This window comes from Thamnophis elegans, chromosome 1 (genome assembly GCF_009769535.1).
Source record: "Thamnophis elegans isolate rThaEle1 chromosome 1, rThaEle1.pri, whole genome shotgun sequence".
NCBI classification, from domain to species: domain Eukaryota; kingdom Metazoa; phylum Chordata; class Lepidosauria; order Squamata; family Colubridae; genus Thamnophis; species Thamnophis elegans.
Window position 1 is genome coordinate 8,241,739 of NC_045541.1, and position 25,501 is coordinate 8,267,239.

The 25,501-nt window shown below is 38.5% G+C and overlaps 2 protein-coding genes across 8 annotated transcripts in view; one reads left to right on the top strand and one right to left on the bottom strand.

Moving 5' to 3' along the window:
• Window positions 1–4,126: 4,126 nt before the first annotated feature.
• On the bottom strand, window positions 4,127–12,602 carry NDUFB3 (NADH:ubiquinone oxidoreductase subunit B3). The gene is made up of 3 exons (XM_032211210.1): window positions 12,499–12,602; window positions 7,067–7,195; window positions 4,127–4,372 (listed from the first exon to the last, which is right to left on the bottom strand). The coding sequence occupies exons 2-3, from the start codon at window positions 7,189–7,191 to the stop codon at window positions 4,216–4,218; spliced, it is 282 nt and encodes a 93-aa protein (XP_032067101.1). The 5' UTR covers window positions 7,192–7,195; window positions 12,499–12,602; the 3' UTR covers window positions 4,127–4,215.
• A 165-nt stretch (window positions 12,603–12,767) lies between these two features.
• Window positions 12,768–25,501, top strand: part of FAM126B (family with sequence similarity 126 member B) — a 59,527-nt gene continuing 46,793 nt past the window's right edge. For 3 of the 7 annotated variants that reach the window (XM_032211180.1, XM_032211154.1, XM_032211198.1), the window contains exon 1: window positions 12,769–12,976. The gene's annotated coding sequence lies outside the window, so the exon portion shown is untranslated. Of the gene's footprint in view, window positions 12,977–13,335; window positions 13,555–25,501 lie in introns of all 7 variants that reach the window. The other 4 variants (XM_032211162.1, XM_032211171.1, XM_032211188.1 and 1 more) reach the window with 3 other exon arrangements.

The window sequence follows — 25,501 nt, forward strand, 5'->3', positions numbered from 1 at the left end:
TCTTAAAAAGACAAGACATTTAAAAGAAACAAAAAAAATTAAAAAAATTAAATGCTCTCTACTCATGTTAGTAGAGAAAGATCTGACATTTAATTCTGTGATTGAGTTTTTATTATTCATTTTACTTTGTTATAAAATATTTGCATTACATTACACTACACAGTACTTTCTAGATTAAGCAGTCTTATTTCAAGTCTTTGGAATGTTCTGTGTGTCATAATGAGTACTCATTTCCTCAATTGTGAAACAAAATTCTGCCAGTTCCATAAAAGAACAGTTCCCCAACTTCCTGGTTTAAAATATTTTAATTTTTAGGCTTTTATTAGGCAGGATGGTGATCGGATTTTAACTTTCTCAAATTATTTTTCAAGAAAGATTATATACATCTGTTGTTAATTTTTGTGGTAATTATTTCCGATGGCATCTGGAGTAAAACATTTTCCTACCTAGTCAGTCTTTTGGGAGTGTCTTGTCCTGGAAAACACTATATTTTTCAGGAAAAAACGGAAGGAAGGAGAGAAAAAAAGAAAGGAAAAGAAAGAGAAAGACATGGTAAACTGAAACAATTGCCTGAAAAAAACGGTGGCTTTTGATTATAATATACAACATATTTCACGGAAAAAGCATAAGTACAGGTCCTCAACCTACAACAATTCATTTAGTGACCATTCAAAGTTACAACGGCATTGAAAAAAAAGTGGCGTCCATTTTTCAACTGTTTAGCATCCTCTTGGTCACATGATCAAAATCCAGAAGCTTGGCAACTGGTTCATATTTATGACAGTTGCAGTGTCCAGGAGTCGTGTGATCCACCTTGTGACCTGCAAAATCAATGGGGAAGCCAGATTCACTTAATAACCCTGTTATTAACTTAGCTGCAATGATTCACAACTGTGGCAAGTGAATCAACTGGCAAAATGGGGGGAAAATTCACTTAACATTTCATTTAGCAACATACACTTTGGGTTCAATTGTGGTCGTAAGTTGAGGACTAGCTGTAGGAATACTGATTTTTAAAAAAGGAAAGCCAAAACTAGCCTTCACCTATTTTATTTTGCTCCACTTTAGCAGTTTTAAATGTGAAAGCCTTGCTGTTACTTCACTGTTGCTCAAAATATAGGTTTGGGTTTCCTAATTCTCTCACCACTATGTTCACACAAGATAAGATGGAAATCCTCACAGAAGTAGGTTATAAGAATTGATAAGGGAATTCTACTTTGGAAGTACTATGGTAAATTTTAATATTTTATCTATACCTTTGCTTGTAATGAGAAAAAAAAAAGATCATTGAGAACAGTCGAGAAGAAAATCAACTGCCATTCTTTCACTCTTTGTGATTTTATAAATGTTTATAGAAGTTTTGACTAACGAATGTATTTTTTTTTTAATCACTAACATTGACTTAAAGATGGTGGTTCTTTAGTATGGCTAATATATTTTTCCTCAATATTAATAATCAACATGTCTACTTGAAATAGACAAAGCATTGAATACAGAATTACAGAATATATCTTTTTTCTATCATAGAAAACATTTGCCATTTGCACTAAATAATTTCAGTTACCGATGTGCAGTTAGTTCTTGCTTATTATTTTGTGTTTTCATTTGGGCAAAGGAGAAGACTACACCAACAATGGCAAACATTTATCCTTGAGAAAGGCAAGTATTAATTAGATTGAGTTGGCTAATGCCATCGTTTTCTCAGAAGATGGTAGATGACCAATGTGTTTTGGAAAAGCAGACTTGATCTCAGATGACAGCACATACTTCTAATTAATACAATTCTGAAATACTGTCAGCCAGTCTGGTGGTGATGCTGCCAAGCCCTAAAACTTGGAAGAAATTTGAAAAGAACTGAGCAAAGATGATCCCTGTGTTTTTAGACATTAGAGCAAGGAATTTGAAAGGAATCAAATACATCTGCTTTGATGCTACCAACAGTTCTAATCCTTTGTCAAATAGTCTGTCTTGAATTCTTTGGACCCCTGGACATTTAATAGTTTATTTTGTAATCATGCCCAGCTCTCACTTCTAAGATTGGCCTCTCTGATTCACTACAGTTTTAACTTTATATCATTATCTTGCTAAAATTCACACTCTAACACACTCTAACGAAATAATGTTGGAACAGCTTTATTGAAAAAGTCATTCTTAGGTCTTTGGTTTCCTAGCCTTGATCAAAATACAGATAGTCCTCGTTTACTGAAAAGGAGACATATGTGCCAGTCCTCAAAATTGCAGGTGTTGTAGTGATCCAGTGGTGGGTTTCAAAAATTGTTGGAACCTACTCTGTGGGTGTGGCCTCCTTTGTGGGAGTGGCTTGCCACCCATGTGACTGAATGGGAGTGGCTTGCCACCCATGTGACCGGATATGAAATTATGAATTAGTACTTAGGTCGGTCCAAGTAGCTATTCAAAAACTCTGGCATTAAAGCACGCAAGTCTTAAAGCTGTCAAGTTACAAGATCCTTGCCAGTGGTGGGTTTCAAAAATTTTTGGAACCTCTTCTGTAGGTGTGGCCTGCTTTCCGGGTCCACTGGTGGAACCTCTTCTAACCGGTTCGGTAGATTTGACGAACCGGCTCTACCGAATAGGTGCGAACTGGTAGGAACTCACCTCTGTAGTGATCCTCCAATCATGTGATTACAATTTGGGTGCTTGGCAATTGGTGCATAGAAAGGCGAATATATGTGAGCCAGGATAATGTTGCAGGAACTTCTTTGAACTGTTCTCTCTGCCACTGAGAACATTGCATCCCCCCATAGTTAACCCTGTGTAACTATTGAGTACCAAGGAATTTTGATTGCCTTGAATACCATGAATGTTGGCTATTATTTAAAATACTTACTACTGATAGTATATTATTTTGGGCTTAACAAAAACCTTCCAGTAGGCTGAGAAGGCCCATTTTTTTTGCCCTCCCTAGGCTCCGGAGGCTTTCCTAGAGTCTCCAGGAGGGTGAAATCCACTTCCCCCAGCCAGAAACAGACCATCTTTCGCCCTCCCCTAGCCCCTGCACGAGCCCTGTACTTATCTGGCATCCGCACAGAGACACCTGGGAGGGGTACAGTGGCGTGGGTAGGGCCACCCGAAAATCAGCTGGCCGGCAGGAGATGCATGCACATGCGTGGTGGTGGTGGTGACCTAGCATTGATGTTCTGAACAGAATTGGTTCTGAAGGTGTGCAGGGCTCTTAACAGGCAATATCTCACAACATTGGTTGCCAATTTGTCAATGTCCAACTGAATATAGAGACAGCCTGAGCAGTTAGCTCTGTTGCTCCTAAACTTCTTCTTTACTCTCTCAATGCCAAATCAGGCTGTTGGTTTTCAAGGAAAAGAGAGTGATAATGGATGTCAACTGGAATATAAGAAGATTTGGAAGGATGTTATGATATAGTGAGGCCCACTTGAACTTTGATGCAGGGATTCATCCTATACAACCAAGATGCTGGAGGGAGGGAGTTAAAACGTAACCCTGAGAGGCTCATGGTGAAAATTTTCATTCTTTCCAAACTAATCAATTGGATCCATTCTGACTGCACTCCAGCTACCTGGCCCGTATCTATAGGTTGCTTAGCTACAGGTAAGATTTTATTGCGCTGGATTTCTGAATTGACATGTCGGTATTTAAATCATGCTTTTGGTCTAGATCAGGAGTGCCAAACTCACTCATGTCCACCCCTGGTTAAGCAAAGGGGAAAGAAGTCACGATACATCAAGTCATGATGTGAGGCTGGGGGTTTGACACCCCTAGATCAAATGGCTTTCTCGATGTAACTTACTTCATAGTGGTATTAATGGGATAAAATTGAGGGAAGATGGATTTAGCAGCATCCATATATTTCACTCTAAATGTGTGAAGAAAAAAGAATATGATACAAATGCAAATCTTAATAATAGTTACCATATCCGTTTTGGAAAAGGGAGGAGGGCATGGTGTATGGGAATTGTGTTTAATTTAGGCTTATGGGTGTTCTCCTAGCTTTCCTAACAAAGCAGAAAAACATTAGGGCAAAAATAAACAAATGGCAGCCTTTCTATGGTGTTTAAGTAATAATGGGCTGTTTTGATGTATATCCACATTACTTCCCATAATTGTGGTGGAAAGAGAGACCACACATATATTCTTCTTTGGAGAGCTTTAATGTGCTCCACTCCATGAAACGTCAAGACTATACAATGGACTCAAGTCCTAGAAGACACAAACAAATCTTCAGTGGTGTCCCTTATTTTTTTCGGGGGGGAAAAATGTATATTCAACTGCAAGTGCCACGACAAAGGCGGCAAACCCCCATTTGAATCCCTTGGTGAGTGCGTCCAGGAAAGTGGCTGGTTTTGCAAAGCCGCCTGAGAATCTCCACGCTTCATTGCTAGAGGAAAAAAGATAAAAAGATGAAAAATTACACAATTTTGCAACTTACCTTTTAACCCATAGTTTAACTTGCATATAATATTTTCAATACAGAATTAAGTACACCTAAAAATTGAGTACATTATTGGAATTTGATATACCATTCTTCTCTCTAGATTCACCATTGTTGCAGCAGATTGTGGTTTGTAATCTACTTACGAAAGAGCAGGACTTGAGACCACGAAAGTGAGAGAAACAGGTTTATTGGATGCATCGAGTTCAGCGTGTTCACACACCAACATCTGAACTGAACTGAGCTCTGCCCAGGATCCTACTTTTATGCCGTGTTCCACACGGTGCATTCTCAAGGCGTTTCCATACACGAGACAAGCATGACATTTCGAAAGGGAGAAGTTCATTTGGAATGTTACAGCAAAGTACATAGGAAAAATACAAGAAAGAGCAGTTCCTGTTTCGTCTTAAGCTGTCAGCAGCTTTTACCTCTGTTCTATCTCTCAGCCACGTCTGGCTTCCTTTGCCCCCACTTTACAGGGTCTTGCCACACTGTTCAGCCCTATTTGTAATACTTATGAGGAAGTTGGGGAGAAGGTTCACTGCAGCTAAAAGTCAACTTTGGGACTCCAGGGCACTAGAATGAAAAGCCAAACTAATATGAATTTATAAGGTCCATTCTATTAAGACCACCTAACCTGGCCAGCCACTGGTGGGTTTACCTGTGCAACCCATGCTGTATCACCATCACTTAGCCAAAAGGCCTCTCCTGGCATTTATTGTTTCCTGGGAAAACGGGATGGAGTATGTGCTGACAGATGAGAGTGGGACAAATAGCCTTCCTTCTTAGAATAAAGTATATTCAAAGAAATATACAGTGTGTTTCTATTTTTGCTCTAAGAACGATTACTTATTTATTTATTTAATTTATATTCCATCTTTATTATTTTTATACATAAAGTATATTCAAAGAAATATACAGTGTGTTTCTATTTTTGCCCTAAGAACGATTACTTATTTATTTATTTAATTTATATTCCATCTTTATTATTTTTATACATGAAGTATATTCAAAGAAATATACAGTGTGTTTCTATTTTTGCCCTAAGAACGATTACTTATTTATTTATTTAATTTATATTCCATCTTTATTATTTTTATACATAAAGTATATTCAAAGAAATATACAATGTGTTTCTATTTTTATTCTAAGAACGATTACTTATTTATTTATTTAATTTATATTCCATCTTTATTATTTTTCTACATAACTCAAAGCACAAACATACTTAATATTCCCTCCTCCTATTTTCCTCCCAATAACAACCTTGTGAGGCAAGCTGGGCTGAAAGAGAGTGACTGGCCCAAAGTCATCTAGCCAATTTTTTATGTCTAAAGCAGGACTAGAACTCACCATCTCCCAGTTTCTAGTCTGATGTCTTCATCACTTAACCCACATGTTCTCTAATACCTGATGCTACTATTTATAACTTGGGGCCTCTAATCAGAATCCTCATAGCTATATTCACAAGCCTTCATATAATTTCCCATTACTTCTTGCTGTAATCTCCAATCCACTTAATAGAGCTGTTTAACGAGGCAGCTACAAAAAAAAGTGTTTTGAAGCTACAATGATTATCTTGCAATTTACACCTTTACTAGATATTCACTCCGAATGTTTTCAGTTCAAAATTAATCTTTACAGAACCTAACAGAGTTGCATAAGGAATGGGATTTATGAAATCAGGCGACAACTAAAATTCTTACGTTCCAACCATTATCACTCTCTTTCAAATGAGTACTTCATTAATTATGAAAGCCATACAGGCAGTACATGACTTATAATCATTTGTTTAGTCACTGTTCCAAGTTACAGCGGCACTGAAGAAAATGACTTGTAACTGGTTCTCACACATACGACCATTGCAGCTTCCCCATGGTCATGTGATCAAAATTTGGGCGCTGGTAACTGGCATTTGTTTAACAACCATGGTAAATAAGGCCATAAATATTGGGCATGACTCACTTAACAATCCTTTTGCTGGAAATTCTGGTTCCAATTGTGGTTGTAGGTTGTGGACTATCTGTCCTGTTCTATAAGTTCATGTGTATAGATAAAAGTATCTACATTCAAAAGCAAATGGTTTTGAAGAGCACGTGGTGTCATCTGCACTTGAGTTGCATTTATAAAGATAACAATGAAAAAAAAATTGTGAAAAATAAAGTTCCAATTTAAAAAATCTATTATTAGTGTTAATGAGTACAAAAACTTGCAAAATAATGTGCAGGATATATATCAGAAAACCATTTATAAGATAATATATTTTCAAGCAGGGCCTTAGCAAAAGAAAATTTATATTGAATTCAAATTGGATATTGTTCAAAGTATGCGCTGTATAATTTTAAAGAAACTTTTTTAAATTTAAGGATGCGAATTTTCTGAAGAACCGATTAGACCATATAAGGAAATCTAGTTCTCTTATGCAATGTCCTCACAAATCTTAATTATCAGCTTTTATATTTCTATTCCAAAATTTCAGAGTGATTCTACTTTATATTTCCAAATATAGGGTAAAAATGCTTGGAAAACAAAGTACTTAATGACTTATCTAGAATGGGAACTTTATTTTTGTTTTGTTTCATAAAAATATTTTTCGTGATTGACGAACAAATGAAGGATTACATATGTACCAACTCTTACCGAAGCCATGGGTCCTTGAGACCAAATTTAGCCAACCTTTCCTGGACATTTTGCAAAGGGGTACCTTCTATTTTCCATTGCCTGTAATCAGGAAGCTCACCACCGTTCCCATGACCATGGCCCATAATCCTGAGAAAAGATTTGTAAAAGTAAAACTCACAAAACGTGCAGTGCATGTTCATTTGGAGTATTGCAAAATCAATATTGTGGAGTCCTTCATGCTCTTTCAGCTTAGTTGTTTCTTGCAAATCATTCATTACCCAACTAGGTAAGTTGGCTAATGAGTGCAAGTGAATGTGAGGTTTGCTCCCTGTTTACACTGTGTTTTCCCGAAAATAAGACAGGGTCTTATTTTCTTGTGACCCCTGAAATAAGCACTTGGCCTTATTTCTTGGGAGGTCTTTCTTTTTTAAGGTGCAGGAAGCAGTGAGCGTGGTCACCTCATGGCTACTGCTGTGTTGCAATATTTTCAGGGAGGGCTTGTTTTCGTGGGAGGCTTATTTTAGCGCATGCGCTCAAAACCTCAGATTGGGCTTATTATCTGGGGAGGTCTTATTTTCGGGGAAACAGGGTAGCAGCTTGCCCTGCCGGTGTTGGCAGGGATATGCTTTTCACCTTCATAGTCCCTTGATTAGGTTACTCTTTACTGCTTGAATGTTTGTCTGGTGTTTTGTCCCTGTTTATCTGGATGCTGGCTATGGGGGAGAAAATGTCTGGTCTTTTTGTTCTCTCTTTTGAATAGTGTGTTAACATGGTTTATTTCTATGTGTCTGTTGATGGCTGATTTGTCTGAATACGCAACTTCCAGGCATTTTTCAATGCTCATTGTTTCCCATTGAAACTGTGGTTCAATCTATAAGATTAAGGAGTTTTCATCATGTCTTATGACTGCCAGTTGATGTTCATGAATGCGTTCTGTTATGGTGACTGCTACAATTATTACACTCCATGTTGTAGATGATTCCTGCTTTTTCCCTTGGGCTACTGTTCTTTTGGTTTAGTTAAGATATTTCAGAGGATTTTAGTTACCTTGTGTGCTGTAGTGACTGCATGTAGTTGTAATATATTGGTTGTTTTGATGTATGGTAGAGTTATCCTTTCCATAGCTTGCATTGGGTTGTGCTATAGTTAGCTGGTCACACACTTTTTGATTAAAGTTGTGTGGGTATCTATTTTATTGTAAGATATTGTACAGGCAACATGTTTCCTTTTTTGAATTTTCTAGGTGTCTTATCTTAAGTGTTCTTATACAGTTTCTCTTATGATAGGTGGGGTTATTACTTTGATAATGGAATACTGGTTTAGTGCAGGTTGCTTCTAATTTGCTATTTATTCCTTTGTTGATGAGGATATCCAGGAAGGATAGTATGTTGTTTCCTTCTTCTCTATGAATATAATTCTTTTGAAGATGTTGATTGTTTTATGTTGACTTCTCTAGTTGTTCCTTTTCATTAATATAATGAAAATATCATCTACATTCTAGATCCATATTTTGTTGAATGTGTAGGAATGCTATGATTTCTAGATGCTGTATTACAGCTTCTGCTATGATTATGATGATTCCATGAATGTTCTTCTGGTTTGTTGGTATATCTGTCCATCAAACTGAAGGTAGGTAGTATGGCAGAAGTTTATGAGGTCCATGATTCTGGGCATTTTGATCTTAAATTTACTTGACATATTTACACACATTCAAAAGACGTGTGTAAATATTTTAAGCTGCTCAGAGTCATTACATATGAGCTGGGCAGCAAATAAATTCAATAGACAGATAGATGACAGATAGCTAAATAAACAAAAATTGCAATAAAAAAGCAAGGAATAACAAAAAGGCCACAATATGTCCTCTCCAGCAGCCAATACGCAGACAAACAGGGATTAACACCAGACAAACTATCAAGCAGAAAATAATACTCTTATCAAGGAACTCCAAGGAGAATAGTAATAGCAATAGCAATTAGACATATATACCGCTTCATATGGCTTTCAGCCGTCTCTAAGCGGTTTACAGAGTCAGCATATTGCCCCCAACAATCCGGGTCCTCATTTCACCCACCTCGGAAGGATGGAAGGCTGAGTCAACCTTGAGCCGGTGAGATTTGAACAGCCAAACTGCAGAACTGCAGTCAGCTGAAGTAGCCTGCAGTGCTGCATTTAACCACTGCGCCACCTCGGCTGTAAAACTATACCTCCATCAAAACTTGGAGGGCAAGCTGTTGTATATAAACAAGGAACAACCTCCACATTCACTAGTACAGATAATGAAATGTATGCAAGCAAACCATGCTTAGACAGCACCAAGGACTCCACAATTCAAACCTACATATATCCTCTTCTACTCAAAATCAAAATTTTCTATTGTACATGGGAAATGTACTGCCTAACTTCCTACGGCTCAGAAAATCTGCCATGCCACATTAAAATAATCATAATTATCTGTTGCAGTTATAACAGTAAGGAACTATATCTAACAACGTTTCAGAAACATTGACAATTGACATACTTTTATTTTACCCTAAGGAATAGAAGTAGTGTTCTATTTGCACTAGCTACCACATATGCAATAATTTAATTCACTTAATAGCTTCTAGTAAGTGACCAGGCAAAGTAATGTTGCTTCTATCTTTATCTTTTTTGGAGGCATAGTTTTTTTATTCACATTATCTGATTAATTTGTCTGAGGTCCAACTGTCTTTTTCCACTGAAAAAAAATTGCATCAATTATATAAATAGTTTTTTGTTTTGGAAAATACTTTCTTCCAAGGCAATCAATCAATCAAAATTGTATTAAAGTTACTGACCAGAATTGTATAGAATTTTATGATAAGAATCACCAGACATATAGAAAAGTGAAATAAAAATTATTAAACAAATTCTACATTAAGATAAAACAAGCAAATAAAAATCAATGCAATTGCTGTAAGATTAAGAATATAAAATGGCTACTGAAACATCCAGATTATAAAGGTGACTTTAAATTAATCATTAAGTTACATTATAAGCAATAAAGTTCGGCTTTATAGCTGAACAACTCTTCTCCATGTACCACTATGTAAGAAATCTTATTGTGAGTGTTTTTTTTAAAAGATGAAAAATCAGTATGTGAAATAATCATAGGTTTTAGAAGAGCAATTTAATATGCTTGCAATTTCTTATTCTCAAAATGTGGCATATGTCAAAACTGAGTATTTTGAGCAACCAGGAATTTATCTCATGAACTCTAGAAAGATTTTTAAAAATTGCTTTTCATTATTTCCTCTCTTCTCTCTCTCTTTCAGAACCCCAACATTCTGAAGGAACTGGTAGATGTGATTTCTGAATAGCTGACTTTCAAAGATGGAGCACCAAGGAACTACTAGATGACTGGAAAAGAGCTGATGTAGTTCCCATCTTCAAAAAAGTGGGGAAAATTGGATCTAGAAAATGACATGCTTATCAATACCTGGAAACATTCTGGAAAGGATAATCAAGCAATGAATCTGTGAACAAATGAAATCATAACCAAAAGCCAACATGGGTTGGTCAAAAACAGATCATGCCAGAGAAACTGCATTCTTTGACAATGCGACAAAATTGGAGGGTCAGAGGAATGCTGTGAATATAATTTACTTGGACTTTAGTAAGCTATTTGATAAAGTAGATCACTACTTTATTAAAATATGGGTTAGACAGCATCACTACCAAATGGATTTGTAACTGGCTGATCAACTGCATTCAAAACATAGTATTTAATGGAACTGCATCTGCATGGAGAAAAGTATGCAGTAGGGTACGCCAAAGCGCTGTCTTAGGCCCAGTACTCTTCAATATCTTAATCAATGATTTAGATGAGGGGGTAGGAGGGAAACTCATCAAATTTTCAGGTGACACCAAGCTGACAAGAACAGGCAACACTCCAGAAGATAGGCTCAAGATACAGAAGGATCTTGACAGACTTGAATACTGGGCTCTATCTAACAAAAACAAAATTCACTGTGAGAAAAATAGGCAAGAAAAACCAAATGATCAGGTATAGAATAGGTGGTACATAGTTGAAAAGAAGTAACTAAGTGAGGGATATTAAGAGTCCTAGTGGGCAATGGCTTAAATATGAACAAGCAGTATGCTGCAGCTGACAAAAAAGTAACACAGTCCTAGGCTGCATTAACAGAACTATAGAATCAAGCTCCTATAAAGTGTTAATACCACCTTATAATGCCTTGATAAGACCACACTTGGAATATTGGAATATTCTAATATCTGCCATAAAGAAGTGGCACTTGAAGGCAGGACAAGAAGCAATGAATGGAAACTAATCAAGGAGAGACCAAACCTAAAACTAAAGAGAAATTTCCCAACAGAACAATTAATCAGGGGAACGACTTGCCTCAAGAAGTTGTGGGTGATTCAACCCGGAAAGTTTTTAAGAAGAGATTGGACAACTATTTGTCTGAAATGTTATAGGGTTTCCTATTTGAACAAGGGGTTGGACTAGAAGACCTCCAGGTCCCTTCCAATTCTGTTATTCTGTCTGTCACAATTAATCTTCAACACATGCTTTAAAGTGGCTACTACAGGAAGCAGATAGAACACGGAACATTCTTCCCACTGAATCACCTTTGGAACCATCTTTTCTCCATTTCCCCTCTTTTCTTATATGGTAACCAACATCATACCGCCCATTCCTCCACCATGGATGTTGAGAGCACTTGCATAGTGCTCCCAGGCTTTTTACTAGTCATCTTCAGCTATTATTACATCACAATGATTGGACCACTGTCATTGGTATGCAAAGCTTATGATGTATCACAGTAGTGCAATTTCTTCTCATCACCCAATTTTGTGATTTAAAAAAAACATTCCTGTGTCTTTGAATTCACTAATGGGTGTTCCTGTACAGCATACTTGTTTCCAATACCAATTGAAGTGTTTGTTTTCATTACCATATAAGAGATATTAAATCAACAAATCCTGAATTAAAAACAGCATTTAAACGAATTCCACCGTAACCACTGCTACATTTGTCAATATAAATTTATCTTGGATGCATACTTGTATGCAATTTCTAAATCTTCAAAAGGTGGGCTAAACGTCAATCCGTATAACTTTATGCTCCAGTACATGAGTTACAGAGGAATATAACACTTTGCCTTTCCTGCAAGGGTTATCCCGTGGAGTCTTATCTGTTTGTCTGATTAATCTGGAAAAATCGGCTTATTAAAAGCGCAACAGGCCTATAGTAATCTATTTGTTTTTAACGATATAGTCAGTGGGGCATTCAAGAAGAAACAGCAGTTACCCGCCGCTTCGAAGAAAACCATGCATTATATCCATGACTCTCGCCTCTTCGATGGAACTTTTTTTCCCTAACAGAAGCAGATATTTATGGGGGAAAAAGACGGAAACTTGGGGATTGAGAAGAGAAAGAGACCTGCATCCAAAACAACCCATACCTGATATTCAGCGAGCCGCCTTCACAATGTCAAGAAACCAAAGCGGAAGCGGAAACCCGAACGGTCCTCCGCCGCTAATCTACCCGGGACAAAGAAACCGCTTGAGGAGGTTCCGTGGGGGAAGTTCTTTCCGCCTTTTATTTGGCTCCGCCCCCCTTCGCGCGCACTCCGGCCGGCGATTCCCAGCCGGCCATAAAACCTCTTTCCGTCCTCCCCCTCCTCCCCCCCCGCGTTTTCCCACGGGCGCGCGCAATTGGGGGGGGGGAGAAAAGGAAGCCAATGAAGGCTGTCATTGTTAGGGGCGGGCTGCTGTCCAATGGGCGGGCTCCTTCTTTCGTTGCCGTGCTCGCTGACGGGCCCGGAGGCGGCTGAAGGGGGAGGGAGTTGGAGATAGCGCCGGTACCAAGGCTGCGGTGAAGAGACGCTCCTGAGTTGGCGCCCGGCTTTCTGCCGCCGCGAGCCCGAGGAAGGACCGTCGGTAGGTAGCGGGCCTCCCGCTCTCGGTATAGAAGGGACGCGGGGCAGCGGCTGCCAAGCACCCGGTAACTCCGCCGCTCCTTCGCCGGACTCGCGAGCTGCAGTGACAGCTACTCTGGAAGCCCCCCCCCCCCCCCCACCGATGGGCACTTGTCGCTTTCCCCAGGCCGCTTCGGGTTCCCTCCCTGCTCCTCCTCCCTCCTGCTTCCCTGACCCTCCTGAGGGGTCGTGGCGCTGCCTTCCTTCTTCCTTCCTCGCCAGAGCCAGCAGATTGCCACTGTCCTTTCCATCTTCTCCGCGCACTCCTTGGATGTGACGAAGCTTTTCGCCCTCTTTCTTCTTCTTCTTCTTCTGCCAAAGCCGGCTTTGCCTTCCTCTTTGCCGTAGAACACACCGGTAGCGAAGTCCCGGTCCAGCTCCCGCCGTTCCTGCCGCTTTTCCTCGTTTCCGGATAAATTAACGACCGCCTCGTAACCGTTTCCCGTTGATAAAGTGTGACGTTTGTCTTTTCCTGAGAGGATGAGGCCTCTCTGCTTCTTTACAACCGGAGCTTTTGCCAAGGAGTAGCAAGAATCAAACGTAAGCCACCTTTCCAGCTACAGTTTGTTTTGATCTGGTTCGAACTCGTTCCCGAGTTGTTTAGTAGTCTCCCTTTCTAACCTTAAACGAAGCCCCTTTAACTAACATTTATTTCTGCCCTGATTGCTTCCTGGGAGTTGTCGTCTTATAATTGTTATAAGATGAAGAATATAGCAAATAGATGTATGAATAAATCTGACAAAGAGATGTTATGTAACATTTTAGCTACATTGCTTATCCAAATATTCACTTAGTAAATTGACTCTTAGGTAAGCAAATGAACACATTACCTACGTGTAAAAACCACCCCACAATATTTATTATTTCTGTTTCAGTTTCACAACTTATACAGGTAAAGGAGAAACACTATATATATGCATTACTGTATTTAGTTTGCATAAAATTATAGGTTTAATCGGTGGGCTTTAAAAATGTCAATTTCTTTGTCACGGGGAGCAGACCATCCCATACTGTAAATGGAAGGAAGATAAGTGAATATCAGTGTTTAAGAAAGGGCATTAATTTGTTAGTTATATTTTTATTCCCTCAAGTTATTACATACAGCATTCAGAGTGTCTATTAAAGAACATAGGATTTGCAAGTCAAATTTGTACAAATGCCACTAAGCTGTCATGGTTATTGAAGTATTTACAATATTTTGTGGATATATTATCTATACTATTTTGGTGGAAGCTACAAACATTTGAGTATATATATTTGCTTCTTGGTTCAGTTAAAACTACTAAACATTTGCTTATTTATGTTCTATTTGATTGATTTATGTAGCAGCTGTATCACATATATGAGGAGGGAGGGAGAGAGAGTTGGATATATATGTATGTATGTATGTGTATATATATCTATATATCTATATCTATATCTATCTATATCTATCTATATCTATCTATCTATATCTATATCTATCTATCTATCTATCTATCTATCTATCTATATATATATATATATATATATATATATATATATATATGCTTGTTGTATTTGTGCTGATAAATAAATAAAGGGAGACTAGTATAGATCTATTTCAAGCTATTTAGCTCTCATCAGCTAGCCATACCCATATATATAACAACAACAAAAATAGTATAGTGTTAGTGTAGTCAGTCGCAGTGGCAGTCCTGATGTTTTGCAGATTCTATATCACCATACCAGATCCTCAAGCAAAAAGGCAAATCATGTCTTCAGGCCCTTTCAGAAGGCCACTTGGGATCAATCTCACTTAAGACAAATAATCCCAATACCAATACAATACACAATACCAATGAAGAAGACAAATAATAGCTCCCAAAAGAAACCACCATGGCTGCATAAAGAACTCTCTGACAAATTGAAAGACAAGAAGTTAAGTATAAAAAATGGAAAGAGCGGGACATAACTAAGGCAGAACATCAGCAAATAGCCCGGGTCTATAAAGATGAAGTGAGGAAAGCTAAGGCTCACAATGAAGAAAGGCTTGCTACAAAAGTAAAAAATAACAAAAAAGCTTCTTCCAACATGTTAAAAACAAGAAGAGGGTTAAACAATTGGTCCATTGCTGGATGAAAGTGGCATTTTTTTGCATCTGTCTTTACACAAAGGGATAAAACAGTCCAACCTATCAAAAACAGCACCACAAAAATCAGATTAGGAACACAAATTGAAATAGGGAAGAAAGTGATAAGTAAGTCTACCCTAGATGAGTTCAAATCACCAGGATCAGACAGATTTCACCCCAGGGTTCTGAAGGAACTGGCAGACGAGATCTCAGAACCACTGAACTATATCTTTCAGAGATCCTGGAGCACCAGGGAACTGCCAGAGGACTGGAAAAGAGCTGATGTGGTTCCCATTTTCAAAAAAGGGAAAAAAATAGATCCAGGAAGATTCTGGAAAAGATAATCAAGCAACGAATTAGCGAACACCTAGAAGTAAACAAAGTAATAGCCAAAAGCCAATATGGGTTTGTCAAAAACAGATCATGCCAGACTAATCTTATTGCATTCTTTGACAAAGTGACAAAATTAGTGGACCAGAGGAATGCCACGATATAGTTTACTTGGACTTCAGTAAGGCATTTGATAAGGTAGACCAAAACCTACTACTAGATAAAGTAGAAGAATGTGGGTTGGACAGCATCACTACCAGATGGATTCCTAACTGGCTGACCAACTGCACTCAATGTGTAGTCCCCAATGGAACTGCATCTACACAGAGGGAAGTATGCAGTGAAGTACCCCAAGGCTCTTTTAGGCCCAGTACTCTTCAACATCTTCATCAATGATTTGGATGAGGGAATAAATGGGGAACTCCTCAAATTTTCAAATGACACCAAGATGGCAGGAATAGCCAACACTCCAGAAGATAGGCTTAAGATACAGAAGGCTCTTGACAAACTTGAACATTGGGCACTATCTAATAAAATGAAATTCAATGGTGAAAAGAGTAAGGTTCTACATTTAGGAAAGAAAAATGAAATGCACAGGTACAGTAGAGGGGGTACCTTCCTCAATAGTAGTAACTGTGAGAGGGAATCGTAGTGGATAATCATTTAAATATGAGCCAGCAGTGTGCAGCAGCTGCCAAAAAAAGCCAACACAGTTGTAGGCTACATAAACAGAGGGATAGAATCAAGATCACGTGAAGTGTTAATACCAGTTTATAATGCCTTGGGAAGGCCACACTTGGTATACTGCATTCAGTTTTGGTCACTACGATGTAAAAAAGACGTGGAGACACTAGAAAGAGTGCAGAGAAGAGCAACAAAGATGATTAGAGGACTGGAGACTAAAACATGAAGAACGGTTGCAGGAACTGGGTATGTCTAGTTTAATGAAAAGAAGGACTAGGGGGAGACATGATAGCAGTGTTCCAATATCTCAGGGGTTGCCACAAAGAAGAGGGAGTCAAATTATTCTCCAAATTATTCTCCATCATCCTCTCTGAGGATGTTTTGTATTAATCCATATTTTTATGTATCTTGTTGAAAATTAGATTAATAATTTCTGTTATACAAGAAAATGTTTTGTCCCTCATTTTTATGTTAAAACATTCAGAAGAATCTCAATTATGGCATTTTAATGCATTCTTAGAAATGGGAAGTTTATGTTAATTAGAGATTAAAGAAAGAATAGAAAAACAGCAAGATTAAATTATACCATTTAGTTTTATTTTATTTTTTTCATATTTGATTGCTTCTTTAAAATAAGATTTGACAGATGGTTGACATTTCTATTTCCTGGGATACGGTTACAAGCTTGATGGCAGTAAAATTGTTTTTACTCTATAGACTTCCTTTCATATAGGAGGAAAAGCCAATCAGTGGTATTTTCATGGAGAGAAGTTTAGCTATAAAATATTTCATTCATTGCCTCTCTTTCTTGAAAATAATACTTCAGACAAATGGACCTTGTCCCTCCCCAAATATAAATAATGGACAATATTAAATAAAAAGATAATGATAGATATAGAAAGTTGGCTGTGTGGTTTAGTCACTCTCTCTCAGTCTAGTCCACCTCACAGGGTGATAGTTGTGGGAAAAATAGGAGGCAGGAATATTAGGTATATTTCCTGCCAAATATATATATATATTACAGGTGGGATTAAAATATAATAACAATAATATCAACAACTGGCATATTTTAAGTGCCTTGAAATGCTGTTTCCCTTCTACACATTTTCCTTTGTTTTTATATTCCAAATTAATTTTGCTAATAGTGCTATAAAAATTATAAAAATTAAGTGTTATAAAGAAGTGGCTACAGTGATAGATGAGCAGCTTGATGGGTGCTATTAAGTGATTGCACTTTATGAGCTAGTGCCCACCTAACATTTTACTCCATGACAGAGCATGGCCTCTGTGCTGTATTTTTTTGCATTTTGCATGTGCATATTTGAGTAGGGGTGAGGGTTAGCATTTAAAAGTTAGCATGGCATATGCTTTGAGAAGCTTGGATATAGGGACAAATAGACAAAACATAGTTATATATGTATAGTTGCACGTGTCCTATTGGATTATTTGGTATTTGGTATTTTATTATTTGTATGCCGCCCTTCTCCGGGAGGACTCAGGGCGGCGAACAATTCAAAGGGGAAAAAAAGGGGGAACATAAAAGACAAAATACAAATAATAAAAGTCGACAACAGTCGCACAACCATACATGTCGAGAGGGGAGGGAACTCATCACCCCCAGGCCTGCCGGCAAAGCCAGGTTTTGACGGCTTTTCGGAAGGCCTGGAGAGAGGTGAGGGTCCGAATCCCTGCGGGGGAGTTCATTCCATTATGAACTTTAGTCTAAAAACAATGAACACTGTGTACCCAAAGAGGCTTTAAACTTGTCCTCAGATACTACTCCTGCATATCACAAGACAAACCATTTGTGAAATTCTTTCCAAGCATGCAAATTAGATTGATTCTGCTTCTTATGCATAGTTGAAGCAAAATGTTTCGTAACCTGCTTTCTGCTCTTATGCCATGTGTTCAGCATTTTAGTATTCCTATTTGTATATAATGTCTTCTTGAAGAACAGTTAGAATTTAAACATTTTAACGATGAAAACTAAATATCTCTGATATGAACTATTATAGTTTCCAAAGACCTGCTAATACAGGAACGTTTTAGAGGAGAACAGTTTTATTTGTCTTATGACAGAATAACAGAATTAGAAGGGACTTTGGAGTTCTTCTTGTCCAACCCTCTTCTCAAGCAGGAGACTCTATACTATTTCACACAGGTGGCTGTCCAGTCTCTTCTTAAAAGCCTCCAATGATGGAGCACCCACAACTTCCGTAGGCAAGCTTTTCCACTGGTTGATTGTTCTCACTGTCAAGGAAATTTCTCCTTACTTCTAGGTTGGATCTCTCTTTGATTAGTTTCCATTCATTCATTTTTCTTGCCTTTGGGTTACTTTGGAAAATAGCTGTCTCTTCTTTGTGGCAGCCGTTCAAATATCGGAACACTGCCATCATGTCACCCCTGGTCTGTCACTAGACAAACCATATCCAATTCCGGCAACTGTTCTTTATGTTTTAGTCTTCAGGCCTCTAATCATCTTTGTTGCTCTTCTCTCTACTTCTTCCAAAGTCTCAACATCTTTTTATAATGTGGTGGTCAAACCTGGATGCATTTAGATTCTGCGTAAATCTAACATATGGAGGTTATAAATCTTCCTTTGTTAGATTTCAGTACCCAGCCAGGTATCTAGTTCAACATATTGATAAGTAATAGGCTAGTAAAGGTCCTCAAAATATTTGATGAAATTTCTTTTGTTATATCATATGCCTTTTTGGAAAATGTAGCTTTTGTTGGTTCTGCAAATGTAAAACAGTTTTATTAGGAAGAAATGCTGCACTGTATGGATAAGAAAGTAACTATCTTATGTACATATGAGCCAAGGTGGCGCAGTGGTTAAATGCAGCACTGCAGGCTACTGCTAGATCAGCAGGTCAGCGGTTCAAATCTCACCGGCTCAGGGTTGACTCAGCCTTCCATCCTTCCGAGGTGGGTAAAATGAGGACCCAGATTGTTGGGGGCAATATGCTGACTCTCTGTAAACCGCTTAGAGAGGCCTGAAAGGCCTATGAAGCGGTATATAAGTCTACTGCTATTGCTATTACATGGAGTAATTGAGAATACTCTCAAATTGCCATCTAATTCAAAGTATAGTGAGAGCTTATGTTTGGAAAGAGCCCAATGTTATATAATAGTTAAGAGTGATCCATTCAAGTCTCGACCTAGCAATATAATCTGCTGTATAACACAGGTGGTCCTTGATTTACAACCACAGTTGAGTCCAAAATTTCTGTTAAGTGAGAAATGTGTTGAGTTTTGCTTCATTTTACAACCTTTCTTGCCTCAGTTGTTAAGTGAATCACTGCAGTTGATAAGTTAGTAACCCAGTAGTTAATTGAATCTGGCTTCCCCATTGACTTTGTCAAAAGGTTTGAAAAGGTGATCACATGACCTTGGGACACAGCAACCGGCATAAATATGAACCAGTTGCCCACCATCTGAATTTGGGTCACATGACCATGGGGATGCTGCAAAGGCTGTAACTGAAAAATAGTCATGTCACTTTTTTTTAGTGCCATTGTAATTTTGAACAGACACTAAATGAACTGTTGTAAGTCGAGGACTACCTGTACTGAGCAAGTCACTCACTCTCAGCCCTGTGTACCATACAGAGTTTTTTTTGTAGGAATAGAATCAGGGAAACCCTCATGTAAAAACTAATGTAGAAACTGTCAATCCTTAAATTTTCAGAGAAAAAGTGAAATGTAGATGCAATAAAAATGTGTATTGTTAAAGCTGCTGCTGTTTCTGTTTTTTTTTTTTTTAAATTAATTGGATTTTAAAGTTTAAAGCAGGCTTTTCTTATGCAAATGTCAGTACAGTTGAACCTGCATGCAATAAATTAAATATCCATTGCATTTCATTTTATATCATTTTATGTCATTTGTGTAATGACATAAGCATGGGTAGCCTCGATTTAAAGGACAGTAGGGAATGGCTGACACCCTGCCTCATTAATTCATTTAAATGAAATGTTATTTGTACAAGGTATTATATTTTGTTCTTAGATCTTCATAAGCAAAGTTTCATTTTCTCCATACATCTGATATTTAATTTGCTATATGCTTGAAGATTCATAGAGACCCAATAATTTTGTGGTCCATTTGTTCAGACTGAGAAAAAGAACATTTTGGATCCGGAGAAAAAGATCTAAAGAAAATTCTTATCTATCCGGGAACTATCAAATTGGAACTCAATGAAGTAATGTGCTTGCAGAAGTTTGCTTTTGGGATCAGTCCCTCAAATCAATAAACTTCAGTTCAAGCTATATTTTGTAGAAGAGACAGTTCATATAGTTGAATTGTGTATTGTCCAGTGCTCTGGTGCACATTGACTCCCAAAATAAATTATTGACTCTTACTTTGTGCAAACAACAAAAATGCCTAACTTCAAAATAGTGCTAGAGTTATGAACAGCCTGTAACTATAATTGGTTAATTCTAGACTTGTAGTTTTATTCATACTCATTATAGAAAACATTATGATTTCCTGGGAAAGAAAACTGTATATAATTGGACATGATGATTATCTGGAGAAAACAGACCTGGGAATATGCAGCTTGGTACTCTTCAGATATTTTTGCCTGTAGATTTCACAACCCTTTCCTATACCTATTTACATTTTCGCATTGTCATAGCATAACGGCAAAAGGATGGAGATTGTGTTATAATTTAATGCTGCATGTTTTTTCATTTAGGCATCATTGTGGTTAGAATTAAAATGAACTATATCAAACTCTGGTACATGTATACAAGTAGTCCTCAACTAAACAACAGTTGAGCCCAAAAGTGATGTTGCTAAGTGAGACATTTGTTAAGTGAGTTTTGCCCTGTTTTGCAATGTTTCTTGCCCCATTTGTTAAGTTTATCACAGTAGTTGTTAAATTAAGTAACACATGTTAAGTGAATTTGGCTACCCCATTGACTTTGCATATCAGAAGGTTGCAAAAGGTGATTACGTGATCCTGGAATACTGTAACCGTCATAAATATGAACCAGTTGTCAAGCATCCAAATTTAAATCACATGACAGTGGGGATGCTGCAATAGTCATAAGGTTTATAGGTTTATAGGCTTATTTCATTTCTATGCCGCCCTATTCCCGGAGGGACTCAGGGAGGCTAACAAACCCGGGGGTGGTGGTGGTAGTACAGACAAGGCAACACAACAAGCAGATACAGAGAAAACAATTTTTAAAAACAATCAACAGTCACACAATTCGAACGGGGGAAGGGAACTCGTCAACCCCAGGCCTGCCTGAACAGCCAGGTTTTAACGGCTTTACGGAAGTGTGAAAAAAATGATCGTAAGTCACTTTTTTCATTGCTGTCATAATTTATTGAGTTTGTATGCCGTCCTATTCCCGAGAGACTCAGGGCGGATTTTGAATGGTCACTAAATGACCTTTTGTAAGTCGAGGAGTACCTGTACATACATATGATCATATACACATGGATGGGAGGAGAAATTGATAGGATGTGTGAATCCATTATTTGCTGTTTGGAGTTGGTGGGGTTTCTTAAAAGTAAAATAGACGTATTAAGGCTACTAGAAGCTTAACATACTGTACATCAAGGTAGTCAACCTTTTTATACCTACCACCCACTTTTGTATCTCTTGTTAGTAGTAAAATTTTCTAACCGCCCACCGGTTCCACAGTAATGGTGATTTATAAAGTAGGGAAGTCAATTAAATTTAAAAAAGGGAAGTGCTTCAGTATCGGACAAAACCCCTACCGCCCACCATGAAAGCTGGAACGCCCACAAGTGGGCGGTAGGGACCAGTTTGACTACCACTGCTGTACATTTTACTTCTTGTTTCTTTTTAAAAATAATTTCATTTGTATTTATAAATTTGGTCACTTTTTTGATGGTGATGCAATTTGGGACCCCAGTAAAAGTACTGGAGGGCCACCTACCAGTGACTTGAGTGAACAACTTTGAACAAGAAACAAAAAACTTCAAAGATGGAGATCTAAATAAATACAATAACATTTTTCATTTGTTGGCTCTTAGTCTCATTATTTGTTACTACTGCTGAAAGTTAGATAAGGGTCACTCTTACTGTAGTAGATGTTACTTCAGCCCTAGTTAATTCCACTCATCATTTGGATATATTTTTTGATTTGAGCTCAGTGACAAAAACTGCATCAGCCCCAGTTAGCTTTCTTATTCTTTTACTCTAATACAGTACTGTCAACAGTATTATTGAAGTTGTTATGTTCTTAAAATTACCACAGCTGGTAAGTGTAATTATCAGATACTGAATCATCAAACGTGTGTATCCTCCTGAAAAAAGATGTTTTGTTTTTCTATTTTAATTGGACTCTGGTTCTTTGACAGAGTAGTTGCTAGGAATTAAGATATAACAAGTCAAGAGATACTGATTTAAATGTACTGTTTAGTTTCTGTTTGAATAAATATTATGATAAACTGAAACAGTTTAGAAATATTTGTGGCTCCAATTTTCTCTGTCCGTTCAATCTAAGTGTAACTGCAGAATTAAGTTATACGACATACTTTGTTTATGCATTCTTTGGTATGCCTTCCTGCGTTTACCGTTTTCCCCTTACAAGTAGTCCTCACTTAATGATTGGTTGCTTAGTGATTGGTCAGAGTTATGATGGACCCACCAAGAGATACGTATGACCCAATTCTGAAGCTCCGATGGCAGCAGTAACCCCTCCGCAGTCATATGATTGCATTTCGGGTGCTTAGCAACCGGCTCACTTTCATAGCCTGTTGCAGCATTCTGTGGTCATGAGGCTTCAATTTACAATGTTTTTACATCACCCATAGGAATGAATAGACTCGATTTAATATCGCTGCATCTGATTTACAACTGTGGTGTTGGCTTGATGGCTGCTGCAAAAAAAGTCATAAAATTGGGTAGGTCCCTTGTGTGCCTTGACTTATCACTGTCGTGGCTTATGACAGAAAATCCAGCCTCCATTACTATTACAGGTCAGGAATTACCTGTACTCCTTTGCTGCCCTCAACCATCATGTTTGTATTTTATAGGGAAACTCTACCCTTACATTTGTTTTGTCTTTTATACCGTGTTTCCCCGAAAATAAGACAGGGTCTTATTTTCTTTTGCCCCATGAAATATGGCCTTGGTCTTATTAGAGGGGAGGCGCGCCTCTTACCTTTCCAGCTCCACCGCATTCCTCGCCCTTTCGCCCATTGAATTCCTTTGTAAAAAAAACTTCATGAGTTCAACTCGTGAGGGTTTTTTTACAAGGGGATTCAATGGGTGAAAGGGCAAGGAATGCAGCAGAGCTGTCAGTCTCTGGTAGCGCTAGGATACGGGTCTCGCTTCTCCCCCCCCACCTGCCACCCCTCGCTAAAGGGACGGCGGGGAAGGGAACCAGGCAGGCTGCCTTTATCATTGGGGTGAGGTGGGCGGTGTTGGGCCGTGAGGTGCGCCTCTTACCTTTCCAGCTCCGTCGTGTTCCTCGCCCTTTCGCCCATTGAATCCCCTTGTAAAAAAAACCTCGCAAGTTGAACTCATGAGGTTTTTTTTACTAGGGGATTCAATGGGCGAAAGGGCGAGGAACGCGACGGAGCTGGAAAGGTAAGAGGCATGCCTCACTTCTCCCTTCCCCACCTGCCACCCCTCGCTAAAGGGACACTGAGGAAGGGAACCAGGCAGGCTGCCTTTACCATTGGGGTGGGTGGTGTTTTTTTGTGCGAGAAGGAACAGGTGGGAGGGGATGATCGCATTGCTGGCCTGCCGCTGTTTTTGCGGCGGGCTTTTTTTGCGTGGGAGGGAAGGGCGGGAGGATGGAAGCACTTTGCTTCGCCTGCTGCTGTTTTTGTGGCGAGCCCTCTTTGTGCCCCGCAAACTGTACCGGTAGGTGGTACAGTGGTAATGGCGGGGACTGTTTGCGCATGCGCTTAGATAGTTGGGGGTGGGCTTATTTTCAGGGGAGGGCTTATTATGGCGCATGCTCTGAAAAGCCCGATTGGGCTTATTAGCAGGGCATGTCTTATTTTCGGGGAAACACGGTAGTAAATTAATATTTCAGTGTCTTTGTTGCTAGATGTGGGGGTGTATTCAATCTTGATTGAAGTTAATGTGATACAATCTTTATCTTGCATAAAATGGTATATAACAAATTTGGCAAGGATGTATCATAGTCAATCAAATCAATTTTTCAGAAATGCTTTCAGCTAAACTAATGTTATGGCTGTATCTAGACATCACTCTAACGAATAGTTTTTACTAATTTTAAGTAAAGTGCTTTTTTAAAAGATTCTTGGAACTATAATTTATTACTTGCCAAATGTGACTCAATAGGATTATGTGGCTTTAAGAAAGGACTATGAGTATTAGGTTATATTTAGTAAAAACATATTTTTTAGGGCATAGGAAGTATTTATTGCATTGTACTTGTTCTCTGCGCTGATTAATCCTAATTTGAGTATTTTGCTGAAATCTGGAGATTATAGTTTTATGAGGATTTGGACAAACTGGAACAGTTTCAGAAAACTTGTCTTGGCTAGTTAAAACTGACCTGTAAAGGGGATTGAGAGAACTGAATGGGCTTAGTGTTAGGGGATGTGGTAGCATTAATCAGAGGCATGCACCAACTGCTCATACATTAAGACTTAGTCACCACAGTTGATACATTGAAACAGTGGCTGTTTCTTAAATGAATGGGAGTTGAATTCAGTGACCTGAATCCACTCTTCCTACTTTGTGTGTGTGTGAATGTATGTTTTCGTAGATTTTCATGGGTGTAGGTATGCTGGTCTTGTTGTATTCGGGTCTTTTCCCGTGTAAGATTGAGATTGTCTTGGCAACGTTTCAGCGAGGTCTCACTCGCCATCTTCATGCTGGGTTTTGGGCTTAAAGCGTGGTCGGAGCTGCCGTCTTTCTATAAATCTTGGTGGGGGTGTGTGGAGTGCTGGCTTTGTTTCAGTAGATGGAATGATTGGTTGTGTGGTTGTAGCATGATTGGTAGATTGGTGCTGATTGGTGCTGGCTGTGTGTCCATTGTTGTTTCGTGTTGTAATGGCCTGGGTGGTGGGTGGGACTTGTTTGTTGACTAGGGTTGGTTTCCAGATGTCTTGTAGAGGGAGGTATCGTCACGTTTATTCATGTTGTGGGGGTGTTTATTTCGATAGCTTCCATAATTATTCACTTGTTGAAGTGTTCAGTTTTGGAGATTAACCTGGTTCCTTCAAAATTAATTTCATGTCCTGTAGCTTTACGGTGCTGGAAAAGGGAGGAAGTTTTTTCTTTTTTTCTTACTGCGCTCTTGTGTTCTGCGATGGGTGCATTTATTCTCCTGTTCGCTATGCTCTGCAGGCAGCTGGCCTACAACCATAGAGCGTGCACCCAGAGCGGCCACTGCGAAAAGACTCAGATTGGAAGCCA

Coding starts and splice junctions, on each gene's coding strand:
- NDUFB3 (XM_032211210.1), bottom strand. CDS start 7,191: ATGGGCCATGGTCATGGGAACGGTGGTGAGCTTCCTGATTACAGGCAA. Junction 4,373..7,066: donor CTCAAGGACCCATGGCTTCG/GTAAGAGTTGGT, acceptor TTTTTCCTCTAG/CAATGAAGCGTGGAGATTCT.